Genomic DNA, 27,611 nt, shown 5'->3' with positions numbered 1-27,611 from the left:
TGCTTATTACAACAGTAATAGTTATTCTTTCTTGCATATTCATAATCATAGCTAAATTACACAAATGTGTGTTGTCCTTATTTAAGGCACTATTTGTTGTTCTTGTCTGATGCGTTTATCTTAGTTAGAACTGAATTAAATTTTGTTCTGTATGTTTTGAACTATTTACTGTTGAACTATTTGAGCTATTTACTAAGCAATGTGTATTTTGTCAAGCAAATCTCTTCAACTACTATCATGATTTGTAATGGTGAATGTGTCTATAAAAAAGCAGGTTTTATAAATTATTTGATGTAGCACCTCCTTGTAATCCAATTATGCTAAACGAAGTAAAGAGTACATGGATTCAGAAATGTTTGACTGGCAGATACCAAAAATAATCACCACTAGAAAGCATCATCAGCACATGGGTGTATATAATGAAGGCCTCAGGGGTTCACTTTTAGCTAGGTATCATCACAGGTAGTTTGGAAACAAATGCGTAATTACTGCTGATAAACTTTATGCATGACACCAGGCTTGGTGAAGAGTGAAGACTTTAGAATGATGCTGTTTAGCCTTTAAAGTCTATGAATTTATGAAACCACTAGGAGCAGAAGGTCTCATGAGGTTGAAAGTAGGATACATAACCTCTCACTTTTAGGCCAGTGACTTAGATGCTAAGTTGGTCAGCAAGGAAAAATATTGAGTGCTCTACAGTCTGTGTCTGCAGTAGGAACATGAGAGTAGTTCATTTCTCATAGTTGTTTAAAATGTGCAATGATAAAATGATTGCACAAAGAAGTTTTTCCTGAACATAACCATCTTTCAAAGTTACAGTCTCTCATCCTGAAGGAGAGGTTCAAATACAATACTGCCTTCTAACAACATCTGCCCATTGAGTACTGTAGTAGAGATTTATATCTAGCTGTGCACATTGAGAAGTCCCACAAGCCAGGCAGGTCTCCATTAAGGGAACTGGGGTATTTTCCATTTCCACCACTGCTGGTGTGAGCCAAGCTAGTCGTTGCAGCCAGTTCAAAAAGTTATCCATACCACAACAGCTTGCATTTGCTTTGGCTATCAAAAAAAGGAAAGCAATAGTTGCCATAAAGACAGGGGCAAAGGTAAAATCTCTGTGTTGGGAATGATTATGGTCATCACAGGAAAGGATGAGTAATGATGGGTTAGTATATTTTGAGTGTGGACTTCTATTTCTGCTCACCCAACTTTGACGTATAAAGAATGTTAATTTCCATTGTTACATGACATTTTGAAATGCTTCCAGTTTTATTTACTTTGGATTGAGGGATTAAATGGTCTCCTATTTATGAAGCCTGACATATGCAAGAATAATGATTTTTATAATCAAAATCATTAATGAGGTTTTGAAAGCAATGGACAAAGTAGGTGTTTTAGTTTAACATTCATTATTTTCTTGTTCTTTTCTCCTTCACATGCTTTCATTTCCCCATTATCCAGTGATTTGGGATCTGATTCAGATAACAATATCAGGCAAATAAACCAAGAAGCAGCCCATAGGCGGTTCCGCTCTCGTAGACACATTAGTGAGGATTTGGAACCAGAACCTATGGAGATTGGAGACATTCCTGAGGTATGTAAAGGTCTTGGTTTTAAGAACGCTTCAAGCTGATGTGTTTCTCATTTGTAATTACTATATAACATACATAGTAATGTTTTTACATGGTGTCTATGGAAATTGCCTAAGTAAGATACCAGTGACAATAAAAATCCTAAACAGAACTATACTTTCAAGGACCCATGCATTTGTGGGTGCCTGATAATGTATGCACAATACTAAATACTATACAAATGCTGGGAGAAACATTTATAATTCCAAGCATTGCTTGTTATATATGCGTTGATAGAAACACTTTCAATGTTCTGCTTTGAATAACAGTGGAATAAGTCGTAAAAAGAAGGGAAACATGCTGGCTGGAACTGCCATATATTTCAATTTTCTTTAGTGTCTTGATTTAGAGGAAAGAGAAGCTGTTGGTTTGTTTCCTAGAATACTTGGTTTTAGTTAGAATTCTGAGATCTTATTAATCAGAGTGAGTATTTGTTTAATTTATATCTAGACTAAATAAATAAAATTTGGTAGATATTTTTGGTAGATATTTTTAGGCCTAAGTGAGAGTTTGTGCAAAGCTCGAATCTCATTCAACTTTAAGGAACATTTTATTATGTGAACCACAGACAAAATTCTTTGTGAAAGCTAGTTTTGGTTCACTAAATGTTATTCAGAGCAACAAATAGATTGCTGAAACTGTTGTTGGCACTCGTCACCTGTTAATATTTGATTTGCAGATACTAATGGGTCCTTTCTATTATGCATTTTATTCTAAATTAAAATTAACAGTTGTTTCTTACAAGTTTTTAGTAAGAGTGCAGAATTAGTTATATTTTGAACAAAATTTCAAATAGAATTTATTTAATGAGAGCTCTTTTTTATGCATCTTTTCATCTACATCATTTTCTGTGTTGAATCGTAAAGCATTGTGTCATCATCAACATGAAGACCATTTTGAATTCAACATGAAAACCATTTTTCCCTGTGACTACTTCACATTGCGTAGAGTGTTTGTTTACATGTTCTAGGGATTGGTTTATTTTGTTAAATATTAAGGCTGTTTATCACACCCGTGTTTGCCGCAATGAGGTGATCACATAGAAGGCAAAGGGAAAGAAGACTCTATCTGTCTTTATAAATGCTTAACGTAGTTTCTTCTCTTTTGTTAGCCTTGGGAAACCATTTCAGAGGAGGCAAGTGCAAGTGGAGATTCCTTAAGCTTGTCATTGCCACCTCCTCCTGCATCTCCAGTATCCCGTACCAGTCCTCAGGAGCTATCTGAGGAACTGAGCAGAAGACTTCAGGTCACTCCTGATTCCAATGGGGAACAACTCAGTTCTTTGATTGTAGGTGACAGGCTGCTTTTTCTATATAAACCTCTATTACTGTCGTCATCTCTTAGTTTGACCTAATCTGAATCATTTACACGGATGGGTAGTAATTGCTGGTCTCAGGAAAACCTGAACATACAGTTAAAATTATCTTCAAAAAAATGCATCATAATTTCACCATTGAGCAAACTGCCTTGAACAACAGAATTCCTCAGTTTAGATTTAATGTTTTCTTCTGTGTGAGTTTAACTTCAGACTCTGCTACTGTTACACCTTTAGTGAAACAAAACATGTAATACTAGAGAGTACTAAGCTAAGAATTTCCAAAGGAAAGAGGAAAAACTGCTAATGCTCTTTCAGTCATCATCCATTTTTCTACATGATAATTTTTCTTAAGTTCAGTATTTTAACTGTACATGTTTATATTAAAGCATGTGCTTTCTTATATTAGGATTTTATAAACCCCTCCTAGTTTACTGGATTAACTATTATAAGACTAACAAAGGATTAGAACTGAAAGTAGGTAGTTCTTGTGAAATCTTCCACAAGTTTGTAAATGGCTAGCTGGAAAAAAATTGTCTCTCACCGTAAGAGTTTACTTGAGGTAAAACCAAAAAAATGTCCTCTATATTTGTGTTATCCATTAGTTTGTCAGACTGATGATACCACAAAAAATAAGGATAATACAGTTGCGGGTGGGGGAATGTCTTATGTCTCTTTGATTACGAAAAACAATTGTAAGTTTTAAGCAGAACATCATGCTGTGATTTGTTCATTTTTTTATTCTTGGTGTATGCCATCAAGGTACCTTTGCAATTCAAGAGATAAGAAATCGTATTTACTCTTGTTCTGATTAAATAGAATCTTGATTAGGTGCAAGTTTTTCACAAAGAGCTTATGCAATAGGTGTCTTACAATGATTTGAATATTATCTAGAGGTTAGTTAGCGAATTAAAGCTCTGATGGCTAACCATCTGCATAAAGAGTCACTTGTGCTTTTGTAGATAACTGCAGCTTTTAGTAGACCTTCACTTGGAGGGCAGGAGATTAATCAAATAGTTTCAGCGGCAAGATCAGGGCCTACATTTTTTTACACCAAAAATAATAAATAAATGGTATAGCTGCAAAGTTATCTTAATTAAAATAATTCGATAATTACATTCCTATACAAACTAGTTCTTTTATGAGCCATTAAGTGATAACATCTTTCTTAGCAGTGCAATAAAAATTATAATCAGACCACACTTGCAACGTAAGAAATTGTCAAAGCATTTAAAATCTGTTAGTGTGCATTATCCAGTGTAAGAGGGTGTTGAGATACTGAAAGTAACAGAAAAAAACAGGCAGTGAAATTACTCTAAAATGCCTTGCTGAGGTGCCCAGAAATCTGCATGCAGAGACTGAGTGGGTCAGCAGTGTTCAGTGTGTAGCCCTAGCCTATCAGTCAAGGCAGCTCATGGCTCTGAACTGTGCTTCCCACAGCTCTGGCCTCTGTGAGGGCTCACTGGCCTTATCCAGCACTTAAGTCTGAGCTGGTTCCATGTGAAGGAACAGTGCTTACCCTGGGCTAATAAATCCTCCCAATTTGGAGGTTGGCAAGCACAGTACAGAGACATCCAAGAGCTTCATTTGGATTGAGCCAGGTAGGCAGGAAAAGTTTGGCACTTCCAGCTGAACACAAGCTATAATCCATGTGCTCAGGTATTTCCACGTGACATTTCCTCTTGATCCAGATTCCTGAAGGCTTGTGAGATCCTGAAGGCTTCATGACTTTGCATGGAGGAAGCTTGGATCCAGGGTTTTTCTCAAACCCACCAGCTCTAAACTGGCTTTATGTAAAGCTGGCTCAGCTCTGCAGGTTGTGAGCTGAAACTAGAAGCACTTACAGTTGCATTTCCCCAACAGTGTGCCTATACTAGTATATCCAGCCTGACCTTTGATTGTTTTACAGACAGCTTCAATGTCTCTACATCCATACACAGTTAATCTACAACACAGCTAAATTGCCAACAGATACTTGAGGAGTGGTTGTGTGTGTGTTAAAGTATGTTGTCACTCTCTTCATATATTATGTAATGCCAGAAAACACTTCAGACTTGTTGGTCAATACATTTGTCAGACAAATCCTTTCACGTTAATCTTTAGCATAGCATAGAAGCAAGGTGTAATTACATCATCTTTTCTATATTTTTTTTTAAACACTGATCTTTTAACAGAATGTGCTCTTAGGACTGATGTATTCAAGTAAGAGTTGGAGTTTCTGATATGTCTCTCAGATAGTTTGCTTCATGGTGTTGCTTTGTTGTCTTTCAATGATACATAAGGGTGCCCATGTGAGCGGTTATAAATAGGCTAGGTCATTTGCTTGATTATTAGTGCATTCATTCTCGTACCATTAATATCCAGAAGAGGGTAATGCTGGTTACTCTTTGATTAAAGATGAGGTATCAATTATGCAAAATAATAAGTTTAAGAATTACCCAAGGCTTGTTTCTGTACATGGAATTTACAACCTCAATCAAACCACACAGAAAAGCTGTGTGAGAAAATGCATTTGAAGTGAAATGCTATTTAGATGCTGATTGATTGTATTGAATACTGTATAAATACTGTATTTTACTGAATACTGGTCAGCCCTGAAGTGGTCAGGCAGTTGGACTAGATGATCCTTGTAGGTCCCTTCCAACTAAAATACTCTATTCATGGCTTTCTTTGTTGCCAGCTCTCATGACTACAGTATTTGTATATTTTTTTCATTATAGGGGATTTCTCATGAGTAACAAAAAATGATTGCTGATGCCATGCCTAATGTTTTCTAGATGTCTTGGTACCAGCTATGGGGATATTTCAAAATTACTGTAATACTGACGTATTTCTTATGTTGGACTACACCTTGTAGACCAGGTATTAATTCTACAGGGCAATGCTTGCTAACTGATGTAGGCAGAACATTAGTTCCTTCTTAAATATAAAGAATATTAGTGTGGCACATTAGTTCCTTCTGAAACATTTTTTAATTGGATAGCAAACGTCTTGTTATCAAGAAGTAAAAGCTGAAATTATCTTTGGAGGTCTTCCTTGTAATTTTGGGATGTGAAGAAGCCTCTGTGGCTGTGAGTCCCACAAACAATGTCACAGCAAGTGGAAAATGTTATTATTGATCCTTGTCACTTCTCAGGTGCTGTCCCTTTATAATCTGAGCCTGTCCCATATGGAATGGAATTCAGTCACTTGACACCACTGTGCTTTATCACCTTATTTTTGATAAATCTCACAGGTTTGTGAGGAATTATGTTTTAGTATCAAGCAGACATGCTAGCATATCTGCTTTTTTTAGGGCTTTTTTGTTTCTGATTCATGATCATGAAGGATGTGTCTTGGGAAGTTCAAAAACTAGAAGGCAAAGAGAAAAATTAAGACTTGATTTTTTAAAAAGATACCGTAAATTTTTATAGTAAATAAATTTTTAAGACATTTGAGGTCTCACCCATAGTATTTGATTTTGGATTTGTTTTTTAATGCCTAATTTTTGTCAATAATGCATGCCATCTGTGAATTTCACCATGAAGTAATGAAAGCCAAGGTGAAGCATTCACTCCCTGAAGGGCTGTATTACAGCTACAGTTTTTATTGCAATGTCTGGTTTTAAGAGAAGTGTCATCTGCTTAATTTTTGTCTAAGAAACAATGTTCTTAGCTTAATTGCTCAGATTTTTTTCCATCCCTCTTACAATTTTTTTTCTTGCTGGACAAATTGGCCTGCTTTTATATTAAGATTTCCCATCACTTACAAAATCACATGGGACAGGATTTTTAACATAAGATTTGCCCTTTCTATTTGACATTTCCAAAGAAATTCATAGCAATTCAGCTGATCTTCACTGAGTTCCAACCAGAATTCCTGGAGTCAGTATTTTGACCTGGGGTAATAAATACTGCTGCGTTCTGCCATTGTTTTTATGACAGTAGGGGAAAAAAAAAAATCACATCTTTTTTCTGTCAGAATTTGTTGACGTTGACGTTTCTCCTTTAGAAAAATGAATGAGCCCTTTTTTTATATAATAAAAAATTTATATAATAAAATGTCAGTGAAGGGTCACTGACAACAGAGAAATTGTATATACCACTACCTAGTAAAATAGAAGTAGATACTAATTGTTTACAGGAGATTTTATTGCAAAGAGGTTTGTACCTGTAAAACATAAGTAATCTGTCTAGTAATTGGGTATATTCTAATGTCCTTTTCTTTTGGTATTATTTATATTATATTTATAGGTGCCCTAATGGTCATTACAATATAGAGTTCTATCTCTAGCAGTTAGTTTGGTTTTGTATGAAATTTCTGGATTAACTCCAGCCAGCAAACTTCCGCGCACTTCTCTGCCATTTGTTAAACAGTAGACTTTAAAGCTGTTCTTATTATTGAAGAGGAAGCTAAGCATCATGTACTAAGATGCAAATTTGGAAATATCTTAATATGCCAAGAGATGATCTCAGCAAGGCTCCCACTGTGGCTGTAATCCCAGTGAAAGTTCTTCAGAACTTGCTGCTTTCCCAGCCACGGGCTCAGAATGTCGTAGACACGAGAACCACGTATCATCCCCTGCATAGGATTGGCATCCTCTTGTGCCCCTGTGCGAGTAATGAATATAGGGGTTAACTGGTACAGTAAGCCATATGTAGAAATCTGTTAACTCTAGCCTATTGATTTTCCAAGGACTACATTGACAATAGTCAGCCAGAAGTTTTACATTTTCCTTATACCGCTTATGCTCCCTCCAGGTTCTCTAAAATGTCTTCCAAAGATACTTGAAAATAGTTTCTCAAAAGTTCCATGGCATTTTCCCCATTATGTCTTTAGTTAATCTTCCCCTTTACTGCTGATTCCACAGCTGTTGATTTTCCCACGTGTTCTCCCAGATGGGATGGCCTATCCTCTTCTCTTAGATTAGGTCAATAAAACATTGTAACTTGGATGCTAAAGATGAGTACAAGATGTGTATCCAAGTATTTTCCTTAGTTAATCTGAAACAGTCCAGGATGGAATGCTGAGAATTTTGATTTTTCATTGCTTTCCACATTTCTGTAGAAGTATTAAAACTAAAGATACTGCAATGTAAATATTATTTTTTAGGGGGTTGGATTAAATGGGAGAAAAGTAAAATTACTGAATAAAAGCCCATTTTTTAAAACACCTTAACTTAAAGACATCTCTCTTTTTTTTTGTTTCCAGCAAAGAGATCCTTCTTCAAGATTAAGATCTTGCAGTGTAACAGACACAGTTGCTGAACAGTCTCAGTTATCCTTGGTAAACCAAAGCTAACTTCTATTTCTTTCTTTTTGTTTCAACATTCTCTGATTCTGAATAATATCTTATCTTAGGTCAGTTCTAGTCAGATATAGATCAGTAACCAGTATGGGCATATGACTATCCCAAATAGTATTGGATACCAAATTAATATCATCATGGTCAGCAACTAAAATGAGGACATTCATGAGAGAGCGCAATGTTTTGAGACTGAGAGCATAGTCACACTAACTTTAGTTATCTAGCATAGAAATTTAGTTTACTAAACTGTAGATACATAGTCAGTGGAGAGAGAAAATCCTCCAAGGGGTGTTTTCGGCTGGGGTAGGAGAGGGCAGTAGCACTGTTGACACTTGGAACTGTAGCAGCCACAGGACTGTCCTATCCAGGTATATTTTTGTGTCCCGTAAATTGATTTTACTTGGAATATATAAATCTGTATAATATTGAAAAAGATTGGTGTTTTACTTAGTTGTAGTTAAAAGGAGCCTTTTTGTGATAGTCCTTGTATGATAGAACTGAATAGAATTGCATCTGTTGTAGTTTTTTAATCTGGATGATTTAGCAGCTTCTTCTGCGATTTTATTTAAGTAGACTCTTCAAACAGGAAAAGATACAAAGATTTTTTTTTTAAAAAACATTCTCTTTCACATCATAACCATGCACACCTTTGATCTAATTGATAGAAAGTTCTACATATTTTGTCCTACAACCCAAGTATGAGGATTGCAAAGGTGGTAAGCTATAGAGAGACTACTTAAAATAGGATTGTGCAAGATATGCTTTTGAATAAAACTGTTCAGATTTTAAAAATAATTCAGTATTTTTAAAAATGCTACTTCCTTTGCTTGTTCTTTCTGTTGCTATTGGGCAGACATTTACAATAACCACGGTGTTTCTCTCCTTGTTTAATTTTTTCACCTGTTCTAGAAGTTGTTAGTGTATCTACATTTGCTGCTCACAGATGCATGTAATAGCTGTTGTTCCAAGAACTGCTTCTGAAGTATTATCTGTTTCTTTACTTTCTCTTCTGGGTAAACAGTGGTGTGGTTTCCAGTATAATTACATCTTAACTGTCTTCCCTCTCTACTGGACAAAGCTGTCTCCTAATGCAGTCTGTTCCAGAGGTGTTCTGCTTCTTTATTTAATATCACTTTATGGAGTCTGGGTTTCTTATCACTTTATGGAGTCTGGGTTTCTTATCACTTTATGGAGTCTGGGTTTCTTTAACTGGTGTAGTCAGATTGGGATTGGTGATGTCTTTCACTTTATTATTGTAGAACACTCATTTCATTAGCAGATGTTCAAAACAGCAGAATTGAAAGCATTGCTCTAAAACAAGGATGTTGCCTGATCTTAACCATATTTAATCCTTACTAAGCTAATGATAATTTATCTTCTAGCAACTAAATACATACTTTCTTTCTAAATACAGTGCTGTTCTTGACTGTATTAATCCTTACTGAAAATTCAAAGTACCAGTTCCATCTTTTTCATCAGACTTTTTCTGTGCAGTCATTGATGACCAGAATGTATCCATTTTGGTTTTAAATACCATGTTTACGGGCAGAACATGCAAAGTTTATTGGGGGGTGGGGGGTGTTAATAAGATCATGTTACATTTAGAGTAAATGTTCTTATTATTATCATTAGCAATACTGAACATATAGAATTGGATACAACAACTCTTGAAATTAGTTCCCTTGGTGGTTTTTGTATAAGATTCTGACCTGGTTATCAGTGATTGATGACTCAATTTTTTTGCTATTATCTTAAACATTATTTCCATCTAATTGCTGTCTCAATAAATTTGACTGTCTGTGATTCCCTACTCCTAAAGGTGTGACAGTAATCTGTGACCTTCATCACTAAATATACTTATCTGTAACATTCATTATCATTTAACAGCAGAGTGGTCCATCTAGGAGAGCTCGTTCTTCAACTGTCACAGGTGGTGAGGAACCAACGGTAATAATACTCTTTATCAAGCACTATCTCTAAATAAAATGTGGGTAGATTTAGGTCTTGTACAACAAGGAACTTTTTTTCACAAAGCAGCAGTGTGTTGAATGAAACAGTCACTGAATCAATAGTTACCTTTTTTGTTGTTGTTTCAAATTTTCTCAAAACACTGCAATTTCACACAAATACTAGCATGTTTTAATGATGTGGATATGCCACTGAGTTTTAACAAAGCTGTGTGCTAAGGAGATACCACAGGCTTCTGAAAAATGAAAGATACAATACCTAATTCTTTAAAAACAGATACTGAATGAATTAGGGATTAGAGACATCAGATGAGTATACATCTAGCTGTGTTTTTCGCTTGCTTCTGTCTTCCCTTACTCTCCATTAGACTAATTCATTTTAATTCTTAAAGTTGATTGTAATTTGAGAACCGTGGAGGTACAGTGATGTATCATATAGCTCTTAATGGTCTTATTTAATGCCAGTTTTCATTTTCAAATAGTTGTTCAGCAGTCCAAGGCTGAATTGTTACTTTAGTCATCTAATAAAATTCTGGAAGTGCTTTTCTGAAAGTGTAATACAAGGAAAGTGGTTTTAATTTATATTGGACTTTGTCAAAAACATCCCCTTCTTTTTTAACCTGATTAAATGTCAGTCTGAAGCAAGTTATTTCATAGAAATCATTTTACAGTAACTATCATAAGTAGCTTTTATGAATATGTGCGCTCCTAGATAATTTGTTTCAGGGAAAGAAACATAATTTAGACTTGGTATTTTTCCTATTTGTATTTGATAATGTCAGATCTTAATTTGGGTGTTGATGCATCATTCTGTAATACTGTATATATGTACTGGTTTTTGAATTTTAGAATCAGAGGAGCATACTTGTGTTTTATTACTGCAAATAGCTTTTTTTCTTTGTTTCCTTGCAAAACCTGCTTGACTTGTTAATCATTAGTTAAAATGCATGCTATATTGAACTGTAGTGTAAAGAAGGTCTTTTGTTGGCAGAGCATCTTGTCTTGATCATACTTTTTAGAGCAAAATACTAATATTTTTCTGCAAATAACTCAGTTTAAACTTCACTGACTCATAATTAATACAGCTATGTCATAGATGTTTTACCTAATTATATTGCAGCTTACTAATGGGACCCTACCCCCCCACTTTGTCTTCATTCAGCGTACATTTATACTCTGAAATCCAAATCTGCAGAGGACTTAGGACTTAAATAGGATTCATGCATTTAAATCCAAAAGCAGTCTCTTCAAAGGTTGCCATTCTTTTTGTCCTTTAGGCACCTAAAGTTTGTAGGCATACAATCTGTCAATAGTAGAAGTTTCTAGGTCACTTTAGTTTTGCTTTCAGAATCCTATAAAACCCTTCATTGATATGGGACCCACAAATTAGACATTCTTCAGCCTCAGTCCCTGAAGCAGCATGATTCTGCAGGCATGCTGGGAGCATGTCTAGCACAGAGGCACAGGGGTGGACTGCACAAAAATGCAATGCTGTGGCATCTTAAGAAGTGGTGATGCCCCTTTTTATAACTGGCTTAGTTGAGTTACTTAAGAGCAACAAGCACAAGAGCTCTGTGCCCTCCTACGTATGAGATGATTTAAATCCACATGGCTCTTTCAGGAATAGTCCCAGTTGCAGGACTGTCTTCCTCTTGAATCTGTTTTGCAGTGAGAATGAAAGACACGTTGCACAGGTGAGGGAGCGATAACTGTGCTTGGCTCTTTAGCCTGATGACCAATGCACTCAGCGAGTTGAGCCCCTTCAGGAACAGCAGTTAAACCCAAGAGTGGCATATCCTGATTGATTGCTTTAATTACTGTTATTTTGTGTGAGAGTTGATATTACCGTCATGGCTCCACCCTGTCTGTTTTAGAGTGTGACTAAAGTAGGAAAAACTCTGTGTTGATTTGTGGTTTGTCTTAGCAAGCTTTGAGGCCTGAGGAGGCTATTAAAGGGCATATTCATGCAAACTAATGTTACCTGATTTCCACACACACACCCCCCTTGGGTCCAAGTCTAAGCATTTAGATCATAAGAAATTGATACACTAAATACTATGTGTAACTAAAAATGTTACATCTGCCGTAGATACAGCGTGGCTGACTTTTTATATTGTCAGTGACGGAAGATGAGTAGATTTGTTACACTTGAGTGTGTGTAATGAAGTAGGTATTGATTGTAGATAAAGTGCATGTTTGGGTAAATATATCTGTGGTTATTAACCACTTTGCTTTTCAGGATTTTTTTTTTTCTTTAAGTCCCCCAAGGTCCTTTACCATTCCTCTGTGAAGGCTACATTGTAAAACTAGGCTGAGCAAAACATAAGTTAATGCATCCTGTGTCCCAGCATCTCCATTCTTGTGACATTTTGTCCTTAACCATAATACTCTCTCCCCCCCCCCAAGTATTTATTGAAGACAGTTGTTAAAAAGCACTCAATTTTGGGAAAAAGGCTCTTGATAAATCTCCCAAGTTTCTACTCTATGTGGTAGAATATCTTTTGCACTGGTATCTAACATATGGAAAGGAGGTTGAAGGGCAAACTCTGTTTTGCAGATTGCATTATGGGTTGCATTAACCCACAGTGAATAGCAAGGAGAAAGGCTGCTGATAGCTGAATTTATTCTGATAGTGTGTTAAAGAGAAAGGAAAGATCAGGTGGCATAACTAGAGCATCTGTCTTGTGTTTCTGTATCCTCACAGTCGAAGTTGATAATTTGCAGCATGCCATCATATAGTGAATAGATTGTGTATTATTACAACTAAATGATTAAATTTTTAATTGAAAATCCCTGAATTATCCACACCTTATGTTTACTCTGTACTGTAGACAATATTAATAGCCTGAATAGAGCAAACATGTAAGAATGTGTAGCAGTCATCCATTAGTCCAGAAAATCTGTGAATCACTGTCAGCCCTCGCAATTTCTCCCAGACTAATCAGTTAATTATCTAATTTTTAACTCAAACATTGTCTGTGGACTGCTTTCAGACCACTTACTGTGGCCTTATTGACCACTGATTAACGGTCTGGAAACCATTAGAACAGCCTTGAAAAGGTAGTCTCCTTATCATTGCCTGCCAGCTCTGTGAACTAAGACAAGTGGAAAAATAGCATAGTCTTTCCAGCACTTGTCTGTTTAGGAAAGAAATAAATCAGAGTCTCATAGTTTGTTTCAGTGGGTATTACTTTGTTTCCTCATCTGTTTTCCTCTGTTTTCTATTTCCTATTGTAGTATGTCAACTTTCTGACCCATTCAGTATGTTTTCTCATTTCCTTTCTTGATTATCTAGGCAGTTCTCCAGTTCATTGTGTCAACCATGCTCTTCTCTTAAAAAGCAAATATACTGACTTAAGCAAGAATCCTGGGAAAGAGGTCTTAAGAATATGAAGCAAGAACAAGAATTACAGTTAATTACTTTGCTGGAGCAAAGAATGTAGAGTGTAGAAAAATAATGTATCCTCAATTTCAACAGGAGTCTTCAGAGGCCTAAAGAGAGTTATCAAATTCTACTGTGTAATAAAATTCACGTCTTCGATCTTTGGGTAGTAATTTTCCACTATATACGTATTTTTAAATGGAATGATCATAAAACACAAATCACTGTTTATAAGGATGTGGAAAGAGTAACTTTGCTTGCTTTGTGGTTAGTCTGGTGAATAAAGCTAAAGACAGAGAGGCAGCTATCCAAGTAGCCAAGTTGTGGCTTAATACTTCCCATGCTCTTGTGAGTCTGCATAGTAACTCAAAGCATGGATGGTACATACTTTAGAAAAAGAAAATACAGTTTGTAGTAAGACGTACAATACTTGCACTGAGGAATCTAAATAGTAAAATAAGGAAAAACAGTGAAACTTTTAGAGTTTAAGATACTAATGAATGGATTGCAGGTATTGAACTGGAAACTGGAATCATACTTAGCCATCTAAGTTTTACCAATTAATTTTGCATTCGTTCTATTCACCCTATGTATGCTGTAAGTGGTTATAGGTTTTTCTTATACTGTCAGCCATAATGCAGTTGCTAATGATTTTTTTTTTAAATCTTGCAAAAAAAGATTTCCTTTAAATTAATATAAATTCAGGATAATTAAAAATCTGTTTGTGATATTTCTCACATGACTTTGAATTTCAGTCCTTTTAAGCTTTTACTACTCTTCCTTTTACTGTTTCGTGGCAAAAAAAAAAAATAGCTTCTAGTGCATCAAACTCTGAATTAATGCATCTTGCTAATTCCACTTCATTACAATTTTTTAGTTCACCACTTACGGCATATATATTTCTTAAATAGTGCTTGCATATATAATTTGATAGTGACTACTTCAGGTTTAAAATAAATTTAATATTAAAAGTATGCAGCCATAGGATAGAAACAAATTATTTATCAGGCTACGTTTTAAAAAAAAAAAAAAAAAATTAAAGTATCATTTATTATAGATAGCCATGACAGATAAGAGAAAGAACATTTCCTGAATTCCCAGGAGACCAATCTCAATGTTTCTTTAAATGTTTAGGGCAGTAGTATGTTAAGGTAGGAATAACACTTTTTCATAACGTGTTGGATTTTTAGTTTAATTACAAGGATTAGTAATTTTTACGTTAAATATACTTAGCTTTTTTCCATCAGAAGAATGGTCATCAGTGCAGTTGTCACTTTACCAGGAAGACTCCTTTCTAAAACTAGAAAGCTTAACAGTTGGTTTCTAACCTATGTGAAGGTATTTGATAATTTTCAAGGCTGATTCTTCCCTTGGTTTTATTTTAAGGTCATACTAAATAAGTTTAAAGAGTCTTCCTTAAACATCTTTGATCTCTTACTCATGCTTTGTATTCCAACATTCATTCCAAGTGCTCACGGAATTCAATTTGCATTCATCTAGTGAGAATTTAAAAGCTCAGAGCCATATATGAATTTTAATATTTTGCAGGACTGAGTCTTCAGTCATTCATCTTTATCACAATCATTTACCCGTAGAGCTGATTTCCTTCTGCCTGCACTTAAGCTGCTTGTTATATGAATCAGCCCTGAAACAGAGGCTGTGTTTCTGATGGTCATCTCAGATGTGGGCAAAATACTCAAAAAAGCAGAGGCAGCTTTGCTACTCTGAATTGTTGATATCATTACTGTGATACACATGTCTCTGCCTACAGTGGTTTAACAGTGGCTGCCAAAGACTGGATGAAAGAAAACCCCATATCTGCCCCTAGTTCATTGGCTTACTCATTCTCTTGATGTGAGGCTGAGACATACTACTCTTTTCAGAGTTTGTGCTAGTGATCAACTCTTCCCAGCAATTATTTTATATCTCTAATAAAAATATCGGGATTGATGCTAAAATCATACTGTTACTGTGTAGTGCTGAATTTGTACTGACTTCCAAATTTGAAGTTGTCTCTCAGTAGTTAGTGACTCCTGGTACTAACAAAATGAGCAAAGACCGCACGTGAAGTGACAACAAAATATCTAATGTTCCGCACAAAGCTTCAGTCTGTATGCTCTGTTTTTCCTTTATCTAGCACAGCAGCACATCTTCTCCATGAGATGCCCTGAAATTGCAGAAGTGAAAATTACACACCTTCATGTTTGATACATGATAACATGTTTTCTGTGAAAAGACAGAATGAATGAAGGCATGACTGTAAATCGGAATTCTTTCCATTTTGGGCTTACCACCTAAAAAAAGGGTTTTGGTGTTGGGTTTGTTGTTTGTTTGTTTGTTTGTTTGTTTAATGTAAAGAATACTATTGTCTGAAATAAAGACATGCCTTTGACTTCTGCAGTAGGCAGTTGCCTTAAATATGTAGTCCTTTGCGAAGCGAATTGGATTAATGAGCATTGGAGTAATTTGACCATTAGAGCAAAGGACAATTCCTAGTATGCATGTGTTTCTTAGCCGCCTTCCCTTGTTACGTCCAGTAACTGTCTGTTGTCAGACATTTGGTTTTACAGTCAGTCTTTCTTCAAACCATGTTTTTAAAAGTAGCATCCTGCTTCTTTCAGGAAAGATCTTATAAAAAAACTAGTCTTCTCTTTTCCAAGCAGTCTCATAAGAGTTCATAAATCTTCTTGTAAGCAGCAGATTGTTGGGGGTGGAAGGGGCAGCAACCAGAGCTCCTTTCTGCATCTTGGACATTGATAAAAGTCCCTTCTCTAGCTCAGATGTCGGAACCATTTCTTCCCAATCTGAACACTGGCATTAACTATTACATCAGCTCAAGAACTTGCAGCATTACAGAAAATTTGATGTTCAGGTGCAACAAGCACTATACGTTTAGCAGTTCAAGTACAAGTTTTGCCTTTCTCTCTGCTGTGCTGCGTTGCAGTTCTACCTGTCAGCATTTAAACCTGAAATTCTTTAAGGACCAGGAAGTTCACGTTTTACATCCATAGGAAAAATGCCATGTACATTGCTACAGCCTGTTCAGGGGAAGCCATGATAAAAGCAGATTGCTAGATGAAGGCGTCTTGCTTTGTTTTCTTAGCACTACAAAGCTGCCTATTTCTAAAGGAATTAATGTTATTGATGATGAATTAACGCACTGCACAAATTGATAAGACAGTGCAGTTCAAGCACTGTTTTTTACTCTGTCATGTGATGAAGACCTTTAGGTTTCATCATCCTGCTATCAAGGCAGATGTTTTGAAAGAGTGAAGCAATCTCTAGCACTATAGACTCCTGATTATTAATGTATTAGTGTATATTTTAATGTGATTAATCTAATAATTAAACCAAATGCATCTTGAACCAAAGATCTAGGCATAGATACTGAAAAGCACCTTGCACGTGCCCAGTCTTTGATACAATTATTAATACACAGGCTTCATTAGAGAGCAAAAATACTGTCCTGCAGAATTTAGCAGTTGCTTGTATCTGCTGTGAATGACAGAAATTTCTGTATCTCTCTAGCTCTTAGTATTTGTATCAATACATCTCAACAAAGTTAAGAAAAACGCCTATCCTGAGTTTTCTGATTTTCTTGTTTGCTTCGCTGACAGCCAGGATACCTGTTCTTAATCTGTTATACAAGCAAGTGATGTCTTAAGAGGAGTCACAAACTAGAAAGTGACTAAGCTTAATAAACATGTAGATTTATACAGAGGATATGGTCTAAAAACTGTAACTCCCTGGTATCCTCCCCTTCTAAAATATATATTCAGATGCAGACAGGGTCAGTGTTAAAAATTCTCGCTAGGCTGTTTTTCTCCAAGAAGCTATGCCGTTTGTGCTACAATGCATTTTTTTTTTCTTCTGCTGTATGTCCCAGGAAAAAAATGTTCAATTGGTTTAAACATTGAATATTTTCCTTACAGGAAGTACACAAGACAACATCAGCAACACACAATAATATAATTATTGCGTTGAATAGTGACATAACTTGTTTAATGAGAATTGGTGCCTTTGGTACCGTTATCATTATCTGTATATTTTCTTTAGAACAATGTCTTTCTTGTGCAACTTCTAGTAAAAAAATCCTTTCACACCAAAGTTTGGACTCCAATTTGGGGTGTATCTTGTGTCTTCAGGACACCTAACCCTGAATGCAACATTTGTAACTGTAACAAATTGATTGCACCAGTTTTTAAACCCACAGTAGTTTCTTGCAACTGATTCAAGACACCTTGTGGTAAAGAACAGAACAGAACTTGGGACATCTTGACTTGACTGCACAGTTAGTTCAATTCTTGCTTATCCATACTAATAAAAGGAAAACACATCCACCTTTTAAAGGAAAAATCATTAAAACACAAAGTTCCTTTTTGTCATTATGTGTAATCTACACATTAAAAAGTTTGAGGGCATATAAGCTTAGCTGTTTTCTGAACAAGATACCTGAATCTGCAAAAGCGAATCAAAAGTTCTATTGTGAGGAAAAATGATTTGACTCAAAGGTATGTCAAGAAGAGCTTATATTAAATGAAATCAGAAACCATATTTTTCTATATGTTTGTTGTGTTTAAGAATGTTGTAAGTTAACAAATTGGTTTTTTTTTTTAAACAACGGACTTATGAAATTTTTTTTAGCTGTTATAAAATAACAATACAGTTATTGTTATTTTATTAATTTATTTATTAAATTACAATTTCTTGCTTGAACAGCCTTCAGTGGCCTATGTACATACTACACCAGGCTTACCTTCAGGCTGGGAAGAAAGAAAGGATGCAAAAGGCCGTACATATTATGTCAACCATAACAATCGAACCACAACATGGACACGGCCCATTATGCAGGTATGAAGATCTGTTGTAATGCTCAATTTAGATAGCAAACACTTAGCATGTATTGAGTATAATGTCAGTTGAAGCAGCTCTTCAGAACTCTGAAATTTTAAAAAAAAAAATCCTAAGCGTTGTCTTGACAACTCAGGGTAATCATAAAAAATTGCAACGATTGGGATTTTTTTGTTACTTCTTTTAACTATATTAAGGTACAGATTAAGTTGATTGCTACAATGGAAGGAATTTACAGAGAGGTACATATGAACTAATAAAAGGAGGCAAATGCATTCTTAGGATTGAATCTGAAAGTTGTATTGATCTATTAATAGTACCATACATTATTTGCCCTTCCAATGGAATTAAATTAAATACTTGATCTTTAGGAAAGTATGTTTAATATTTCATAATAATAATAATAAATAATTACATCATTTTTTAAGTGTCCTAACTCTGGATGAACTGTGTTACTGACAACTTGCTAACTTGGTTTTGCTTCTGAAATAGCTTGCAGAAGATGGCATGGTTGGGTCAACAGCAAACAGCAGCAACCATTTAAGTGAACCACAGATAAGACGGCCTCGTAGCCTCAGTTCACCCACAGTAACTTTATCTGCTCCACTCGAGGTGAGAAACGCTGTTACCAACAAAGATCACTTATGTCTGACTTCTCATTCATTGTAACTTCTTATTTCCTTTTTAATTATGCAACGCAGCCACTTTCCCTGTTACTGGTTTTGCCATAAATTATTGCTGTTTTCTTTAGCAGTTTTCTGTCTGGATCTTTATATTGTACAACAATATTACTTAACTTTTATGGTCATTGAATGATGTAATACATATATGATTATTTAGTTTGGTCAGCTAAAATGTCATCTGTGTGCACGTCTGAAACATACGCTGTTGTGACTCCTTTCAAGTGCTCTGAATGTATAAAATCAGAAATATTTTCTTAAGTTGAAAGATTTATTGTGATGCTGATAACTTTGAAAATAATACATGCAATTGAGTTTGGAAAAATCTTTGAATTAAGATACTGATTGTGTTTTATATTCCTTGTCTTTCAAAAGGACATTTAGTTTCTTTTATGTATCTTTAAAAGTAAGTCAGAATACTGTTGAATGATGTTCACTGCAACATATTTGAAGAATAACTGAAGTGGCTTCTTATGGAATCAAAGACAACGTGTTTTACTTCTGAAAGTGTGATTAAAACTCTTGAATCAGTTAAACATGGCTGTGTTGAGGAGAGTAAATTCTTAAAAATTTCTTCTTCAAACTTAAAGTATGGCACCTTATTTGTACTTCTCTCTCACCATCTCTTTCCTGCTTGTGTCCCCTTTGCCCCTGCAAAAGTTTGCCAACAATCAAGTGAAGATTGTAACATTTAGTTCATTTTATGCATTGTTGTTCTTTGTTCGTTATACTGAAAAGTACTCAATCTATTGAGCAAATTGTTAAACAAAGGTAGGATTATTGGACAGATTGTAGTGAAGTGATTATAGTTCATATTTAAAATAAATTATCTCTACTTATATGTAATTCAGATAAACCCTTTAACAATGAACTACTTAAGACTACTCTTGCCATTGTTAATTTTGAAGACAAAATTTACTGTAATTTAAATAAGTTAAATTAAAAAATTCTGAGTATCTTAAACTAAAACATTAAGGGCATTCCTCTCCCTACTGACATTTTAAACAGTCGAGCTGGTGGAAGTCACTGACTAAGCATCTGAAACTTGAGTTGCTCAGGGCGATAAGCTAGCTTTTAAAGGCAATAACCTATTCTGTGGCTACTAAACCTGTGTCCTCTTCACTTCAGAATATTCAGCTAATCAGTTTGATGGTTAGTTTGTTCAATGCTCAGAAACCACAAGGGTGCTGAAGGGCACAAACTTGTCTTCTTATACCCACCTCTGATTTTTTTTTTTTTTTAAAGTAAGCTGTAGACTTACTATTATTAAAATTTTAAAGGATACAACCGCAAGAAAAAAATGACTTCAACTTTTTAGAAGTTACTTCCTTTGTTTAAATAGTAATTTTATTGTAAAATGTTCAACTTTTTTGTGTATAAGACATATGGAAAGCTTTTATTTAATGCAAGCTATTTTAAATGCTGCTTTTGAACACTGTAATCTAACTGCATTTTCCATCCAGCTCAAAACAGGCCACAAATAAGGCTACAATAATTTTATAAATATCCATGTTGATGCCTCATTTTTCAACATAATACTCAAAAAATAGTAATTAAATGTAGGCTAAGTTAGAGAATTGCCAAAATAAGCATGCATGGATTTACTGAATCTTAACAATTAGTAAAACAAGAAGAAAACAAACTGTTATCAGCTAATGAGAGCATGTTTTTGGAAAGTTAACTGACAAGTACAAATGCAAACAAGATTTAAACATAGTACTTAAGTCTTGTTTTCTGATTGTGGTAGTCTGTATTTTCAAAGGTGAGTAAATCTGGATCAAATTTTTCAAGCTGTTTAGGCATCTAAATGTGCAGTTTCCCAGTGAAATTAAAAAAAAAAAAAAAAAAGCCACATCACATAACTCCTGTTTTTAACCAATAGGCATTGATCAGTGAAGCAGTTTTGCAGCTGCGTTCATTTATTTAAAAAAAAAGAAAAAAAGAAAGAAAAAAAACCCAAACTGTCCAAAATCTGTAATTGCAAACCTCCGTTTATTTTAGGAACTTGTTTTAATTTCATATTTAAATGTTTTATCTGAACTTACATTCGGGAAATGCATTGAAAAGTGGGTAACAATGCCTCACATTTAGGATACTCTCTTGTTGTAAAGTGAGATATATTGCACCATGAAGCACGAAGCAATGCTTTTATTTTTTTCCTTCATAAAATGAAATACTGACATGTACGGGGCAGTTGCAGTAAAATATATAATCAAGTATAAATACTGTGGACATTATCATTGCAGAGGGAAGTGATAAAACACTGTGTCCTTCGCAGCAAAAAGCTTGGTATGTTATAAGGAGCAGACTTCAGCTAAGTCAGTTCTAGGAAATCAGTCCCAGCACTTAATTCTAGTATTAATTACATCTGGAATGAAAAACTATTTGCTGTGATGACCATGTTTTATTCATTTTACAGTATTGAGTGACATTTGACAAATCTTAATATCTTTCATTTTCTTCAGGGTATCAAGGACTCCCCTGTGCGCAGAGCAGTGAAGGACACCCTTTCCAATCCACAGTCTCCACAGCCCTCACCTTACAACTCTCCTAAACCACAACACAAAGTTGCACAAAGCTTCCTTCCTCCTGGCTGGGAGATGCGAATAGCACCCAATGGCAGGCCCTTCTTCATTGATCATAATACTAAAACTACTACGTGGGTAAGAGAAATTCTAGATAATGAATTTTAAATCAGTTGCCATCTTTTAAATGTTTCTGTCTCTGTTTTCCTGCCTATATACCCCTCATTTTATTGTGGCATTTGTCTTGTCTTTAAGGCGGGATTTGTCAGCCTAACTTTTCATAGAACTGATGTAGGAATCTCACTGAACCCTCCATGCAGTCACACACAGTAGCAATAAACTTGAGTAGCTAATTTTGTGAAATGACTATAGTGCTGCCATTGCTGCACTCAGAGAAAGGAAACTTATTTGTTCATATCCTCTTAGATTTTGGTGCATTTGTACATCATATGCCATACAATAGTGTTTTGCATTTTGTATTTGACCTTTTAATGCTTGACAACTCATTGCATACCAGTACTGTCCTTTAAATTCCCCAAATCTGAGCTTTAGAGGCATACAGTGCAATGCAGATTTGGATTGTTGTTTAGTTTGAGACTGTCCATAATTGCATTGTATTTCACTGTGACTGGTACTGCTTTTTTATTAATATAATATATGTTCATCTTCTTCAGTTAACAGAATCCATTTTATTATTTGGTTTATGTCATAAGGATCCACTTTTCAATAATTCTGCAACTTTGCTCAACAAATTGAAGAAATAAAATTACACTAGGAAAAAATGTCAAAGACGACCCAGCATTTCACATCTTCATTGAAATATGAGTTGCACTTTAATTTGTTAGGCATCATTCAGATTCCCACTGACCACTATTTACACGACATATTTTTAATGGTGGTTCTTAATGGTGTTCCCAGGTGCATGTGGCTAAATTATGTGTGTGGAAATCTTAAGCATTTTTTGTCTAGATTTGTCTTCTGTGACCGATCTTACTTGCCCCTTTTTGCCTCATTTGGGACATTGATGTAATAATACCTGTGCATTAATAAAAATGGAAGAAGCTCATTTTCATCATTTTCAAGCCTTTTTGTGATAGGATGGCTTATTTCTCTTATGTTTTTAAGAGCCAAAAATGTGCATATGTATTTAAATGCTACTTAAGGGAGTGCATGCATTCCTAAGAATAGGGCTGTATTTTTTTGAAGCATATCTCTGGATAGAGCACACTTAATAGAGTTGAAGTCTTACATCACCCTAACTAACTCTTAACACTTAAAAAAATCATTTCAATATATGAATCCTAATAAAGTATGTGACACATCCAAATACTAAATGTTCTATCACTTTTATATGTTTTGTTTTATATGTTTTATTCTCAAAAAAAAAAAAAGAATAACTGTAATGTAGGAAGATTTCTTTTCCAGATAATTCTGTGTTTGACTTAGTACGTAGATCTAACTTGATATGTTGGATTTACAGTTCTATTATATTCTATATTTCTGTTACAGGAGGATCCACGACTGAAATTTCCAGTGCATTTGAGATCAAAAGCATCTTTGAACCCTAATGATTTGGGCCCTCTTCCTGTAAGTGATAATGTGTATGTATTTTAATATATACCTGCTATCTTACGTGATCTGATCTATTATTGCAGTCATGTATTGTATGTGGACACATATGTTGCTGTCATCACTTTTCTGAAGAAATTAAAGCTATGTTTATATATAGCACCAAAAAGACTTACAGTGATCTGTGAATCAGTCAGGCTCTTTGAAGCCAGCCCATAGTATTTCTGAAATGATTGCATGTTTCTTTGCTTATCTAAAGCTTTGAGCTTTGAAGAAACTTACCTTGGTTTTATCTCTGACTGTGTGCTTTTCGATAATTACCTGTTGCTGGAACAGATTGTTCAAAGCAAGCTCTATTAATGTACCAGCATATATTGGCTTTCAAAAATCTAAATAAATTTTGATTTTTCAATGAAACTTCCATATTCTGCAGAGAAAATTATCACTTTAACATCAGAAGTTTTGTCACACTTGTAACCAAAGTGTAATATTGATTTACAGCCATGTCAAATACAGAGCTTTGCTTTGTTTTTAAAAAACTGCATCCTTAATGGCAGAGACTAGTCCATGAAAGCACTTTTTCTAAGGTGCTGATTTTTACGGTATAGTGTTAATTCAGCTCATTGCCTCATATATACTAAGCGTACTTTTGAGAAATTGCCATTGAAATTGTACTTGCAACACTGGAAACCTTAGTGACCACAAGCCACTAATTGTCACCAGCACTCTCAGTGCTCCAGCCTGTATTACGGACAAGCTGTCTGCAAACAGCTGTGCCAGCAGAAGAGGCTACTGTCCCACCTTACAGGACATGGCAGGTTAAATTATTTTAGTTTTAAACAGTTTGAATAACAAGTTTTTAATCCTACTCATTTTCATTGAGCTGGGTTGTAGTTTACTTAGATGAACCACTCTGCCAGCAGACCAAAACGAGTGCTGCTTTTGGGCAAGAGTGGTGACAAATGCCACCTTTGGTGAGGGGTGATAACCTCTGTCACCACCTATGATCAGACATCCTCCTCTAAAACATCCTAAAATCTCACTGCCCTTGTCATGATTAGCAAAAAGTTTTGCCTTGTATTTAAATCAAGCTAGGCCATTTGTCAGGCCCAGTGTCTTGAATCACTGATTAGATCGAAAACTATGCACAGTTGAACATACTTGTTTTGATGCATTTCCTGGTTACAACACAGCAGTAATGCAATTTGTCTTTAAGAAAACAGCTGTGGAAGTAGCTGTTCTTTTGCAATTCTTCAGATGCATTGAGCATGCATTAATCTTTGGGGACACATTGCTTGGATAGGAGGCACTGCATGGGAGTAACTGAAGGGCCAATTTACAATTTATTGTTAATTGCAAGAGGTAAAACATGCAGTGAAATCAAGATAGCCTGACATATCACTGGAAATATATAATCAGTAACAGATTTAAACTCAGTTAAACAATCCATTTTTGAGTGAGGTAAGCATGACTACAGAATTTAACAAGAGTTTCTCAAAAAGACTGAAATGAAATCATTTCTCATCTGTATTTTATAGAAGTCTGAAGCTCATGCAGAGCATACAGGTGGAATGAGTGCTAGACTGGACAGCATTGCATATACTAACAGTGTGCCATTTATTCTCCTTTCTATACTATAATCATCTGGAAGATGAGAAAAGGGAATGGATAAAAGGGGAAAAATTGAGGACTAGGTTAGACATTCTTGTCCCACTGTAATGGGATCCTGGCTTACATAGTTACAGTAAATAACCCACATGTGTTTTGGAAGTAGAAGCAGACACTCTCAAATCTAACCAATGATGGACAGTCTATTCTTTGTGATCATTTCCTCATAGTAGGAAATGGATATAAACCCTGATGCAAGAAGTTTCCACTTCCAAGCTTTAAAAAAATATTTACTGTATTGGATACAGTTACCTGTATAAATAGCCAGTTCTTTGAATCTTCCTAGATTTTTGGCCTTGGCATAATGCGTCTGTGATTTTGTGTTTTCTACCTCACAAGCATCTATCAGACAATTTAAGTAGGTGTGGATAATGTATTACTTCATGCTATGTGAAAGTGGTAGTATTTCACTTATTTTCTCTCTTTTTTTTTTTTTTTTTTTATTTCCCAATTCCAGCCTGGTTGGGAGGAAAGAATACATTTGGATGGAAGAACATTTTATATAGACCATAGTAAGTAAGCACTCAGGTACTACAGCAAATAGACAAAGGGACGTAATAAATATTGAAGTGAAAGCTTTATAATTTTACTCTTCATTTAGGAAGCCAGGTGTTGATATGTGGAGACATTGATACCAGAGACTTAGTGCCCTCATACGGTACTGTATATTCACTGAAAGCTTGCTTTTAATTGGCTCATCAAGCTTTGTCCCTCTCTGACTTGTGAAGCATTAACATTTCTTCTTTGTGGTTTCTTTTGTTCTTGTTGATATTTTGGATTCGTTGTTGTTGTTGTTGATGATCCCATGGCTTATTTGCACTTAATAAATTAAAATATACACTAGGAATAGAAAATAAGATGAGAAAAGATCATATAGCCACAACTCCACATATAGGCAGTGGATAAATTAGCACTGTTAAGTACTCTTTCCTCTCCTTTAAGAAGGTCTTGTGGCAGTGCTGATTCTGATCTTATTTCCTATTTATAGCATGTTAAACTGCACCCAGCCCATTAATATTATTCAGTTCTGTTAATGAAGTTCTAGTGTAAGTGATGTTTCATTGTAGACTTGTCTTATTACAGCATCTCAGAACTACTGTGTGAGTTTTTGTTGTTGTTTGAAAACAAAGCAGCCCAGAAAGGTTGGGTGGTTGTTTCTTTTCCTTCTCCTCCTCCTTCTCCTCCTCCTCCTCCTTCTCCTCCTCCTCCTCCTTCTCCTCCTCCTCCTCCTCTTCCTCCTCCTCCTCCTCTTCTTCCTCCTCCTCCTCTTCTTCCTCCTCCTTCTCCTCCTCCTCTTCTTCCTCCTCCTTCTCCTCCTCCTCCTCCTTCTTCCTCCTTCTCCTCCTCCTCCTCCTTCTCCTCCTCCTCCTCCTCCTTCTCCTTCTCCTTCTCAAGACTTCAGCTGCACTTTTTAATGAGGTATTTCTACTGATGGCATAATCTTCACAGAAATAGATAACTCATAAAACCATTAGAAGAGGGTAGATATGCTATGCAAAACTTAAAGAATTAAAATCTTAGACTATTACACATATTTGATAGTATTATGTTTTTCCTTCAGTACCAGTAATACTGACTCCTATGCTTATCTTATTATTAAAGGACTGTCTCTAAAGTAATACAAATTTTGAAATTGTAGAAATAGTTTTAAATAAAAATTAGAAATAATACACTCGTCAAGCACAAGATTAACCTCTCTCAAATATCAGTACAGAATTATTATTCTTTAAAATTGTTTTTCCCAACAGATAATCTGGAACCTTAAATATGGCAAATTATTCTAAACTGCTGCCACTGAAGAGTCACAGAACAAAACTGTCTTATTTAAAATATCTGTATAATTGTTGAGCCTCCCAACCTCCTTTAAAAAGTTTTAATTTTTCAGTCTCCTAAATCTACTTAAGCATGTGTTAGTCTCTAAAAGTAAATGGAATGTTAAAGTTGTATGTTAATTAGAATTCCCCAAAGACTTTATAATTGTTATAAAACTAAATTTATTTGCATCTGAAATCTCTCTCTAGTCCCTCTCTTGATCTGAGGGGTTTTTTAGCTTTTTATACAGCAGTTTTTACATAACTTTAGAGGGTTTTTTTTAATAATGCTGCTTGTTTCCAGCAAATATCCATTTGGTCTCAATCTGGTGCCACACCACTACAATTACAAGTGGACTCTAGGAGAAGAGGTGGTGCCAGTGGTATTACAGTGCACACGTTGCAGCTCCATTGTGATAATGTTGTGCTCAGTATTTAGGGAATGACTGCAAACAGCATTCAGTGCTCAGTGATTTGGCTTGAGCAATCTCAATAGTAGCATTTGTTTTCACAGTATCGGGAAGGGCAGTGACACTTGACCATAATGATAGGTTTGTGACAGAGCCTGCTGACTCTTACTTGTTTCATGACGAACTCGAGAGCATATGCTGAAATCAGTCACGGGTGCGATCAGCTGTGCTCACCCTAAATATGCAAGTCTCAGTAGTCCATTACTATGATAAACTGGCCATCATTTCAGTCATTCTCTGCTAAAGCAGTTAGTTAAGATGCAACAAATGTAGTCAGTTTCATTATTAGAATACAGTATAAATGTTGAAAGTGTTAACAGATTCAGCTACTATTAATGGCCTGATGTCCTGATTCCCCGGATATATTTTGTAATTCTTCTGCATAATTAATATTGTTGTCCTATTTTTCAAATGTTTTTCTCATCCCTGAGAGAAACTGTAAAAAAGTCTAATGCA

The 27,611-nt window shown here is 35.3% G+C and overlaps 1 protein-coding gene across 9 annotated transcripts in view; it reads left to right on the top strand.

The window, feature by feature from the left end:
• The window catches only part of LOC143171866 (E3 ubiquitin-protein ligase NEDD4-like), a 203,522-nt gene that overhangs the window by 148,085 nt on the left and 27,826 nt on the right, over positions 1 to 27,611 (top strand). For 2 of the 9 annotated variants that reach the window (XM_076360981.1, XM_076360974.1), the window contains 10 exons: positions 1,462 to 1,594; positions 2,743 to 2,919; positions 8,137 to 8,211; positions 10,120 to 10,179; positions 18,301 to 18,432; positions 18,925 to 19,044; positions 21,578 to 21,775; positions 23,147 to 23,224; positions 25,332 to 25,386; positions 25,476 to 25,532. In XM_076360981.1, coding sequence (XP_076217096.1) covers positions 1,462 to 1,594; positions 2,743 to 2,919; positions 8,137 to 8,211; positions 10,120 to 10,179; positions 18,301 to 18,432; positions 18,925 to 19,044; positions 21,578 to 21,775; positions 23,147 to 23,224; positions 25,332 to 25,386; positions 25,476 to 25,532 — 1,085 coding nt within the window. The remainder of the gene's footprint in view (positions 1 to 1,461; positions 1,595 to 2,742; positions 2,920 to 8,136; positions 8,212 to 10,119; positions 10,180 to 18,300; positions 18,433 to 18,924; positions 19,045 to 21,577; positions 21,776 to 23,146; positions 23,225 to 25,331; positions 25,387 to 25,475; positions 25,533 to 27,611) is intronic. The other 7 variants (XM_076360982.1, XM_076360975.1, XM_076360983.1 and 4 more) reach the window with 5 other exon arrangements.

This window comes from Aptenodytes patagonicus, chromosome W (genome assembly GCF_965638725.1).
Source record: "Aptenodytes patagonicus chromosome W, bAptPat1.pri.cur, whole genome shotgun sequence".
NCBI lineage: Eukaryota > Metazoa > Chordata > Aves > Sphenisciformes > Spheniscidae > Aptenodytes > Aptenodytes patagonicus.
This window is presented reverse-complemented; position numbering and strand designations above follow the sequence as displayed.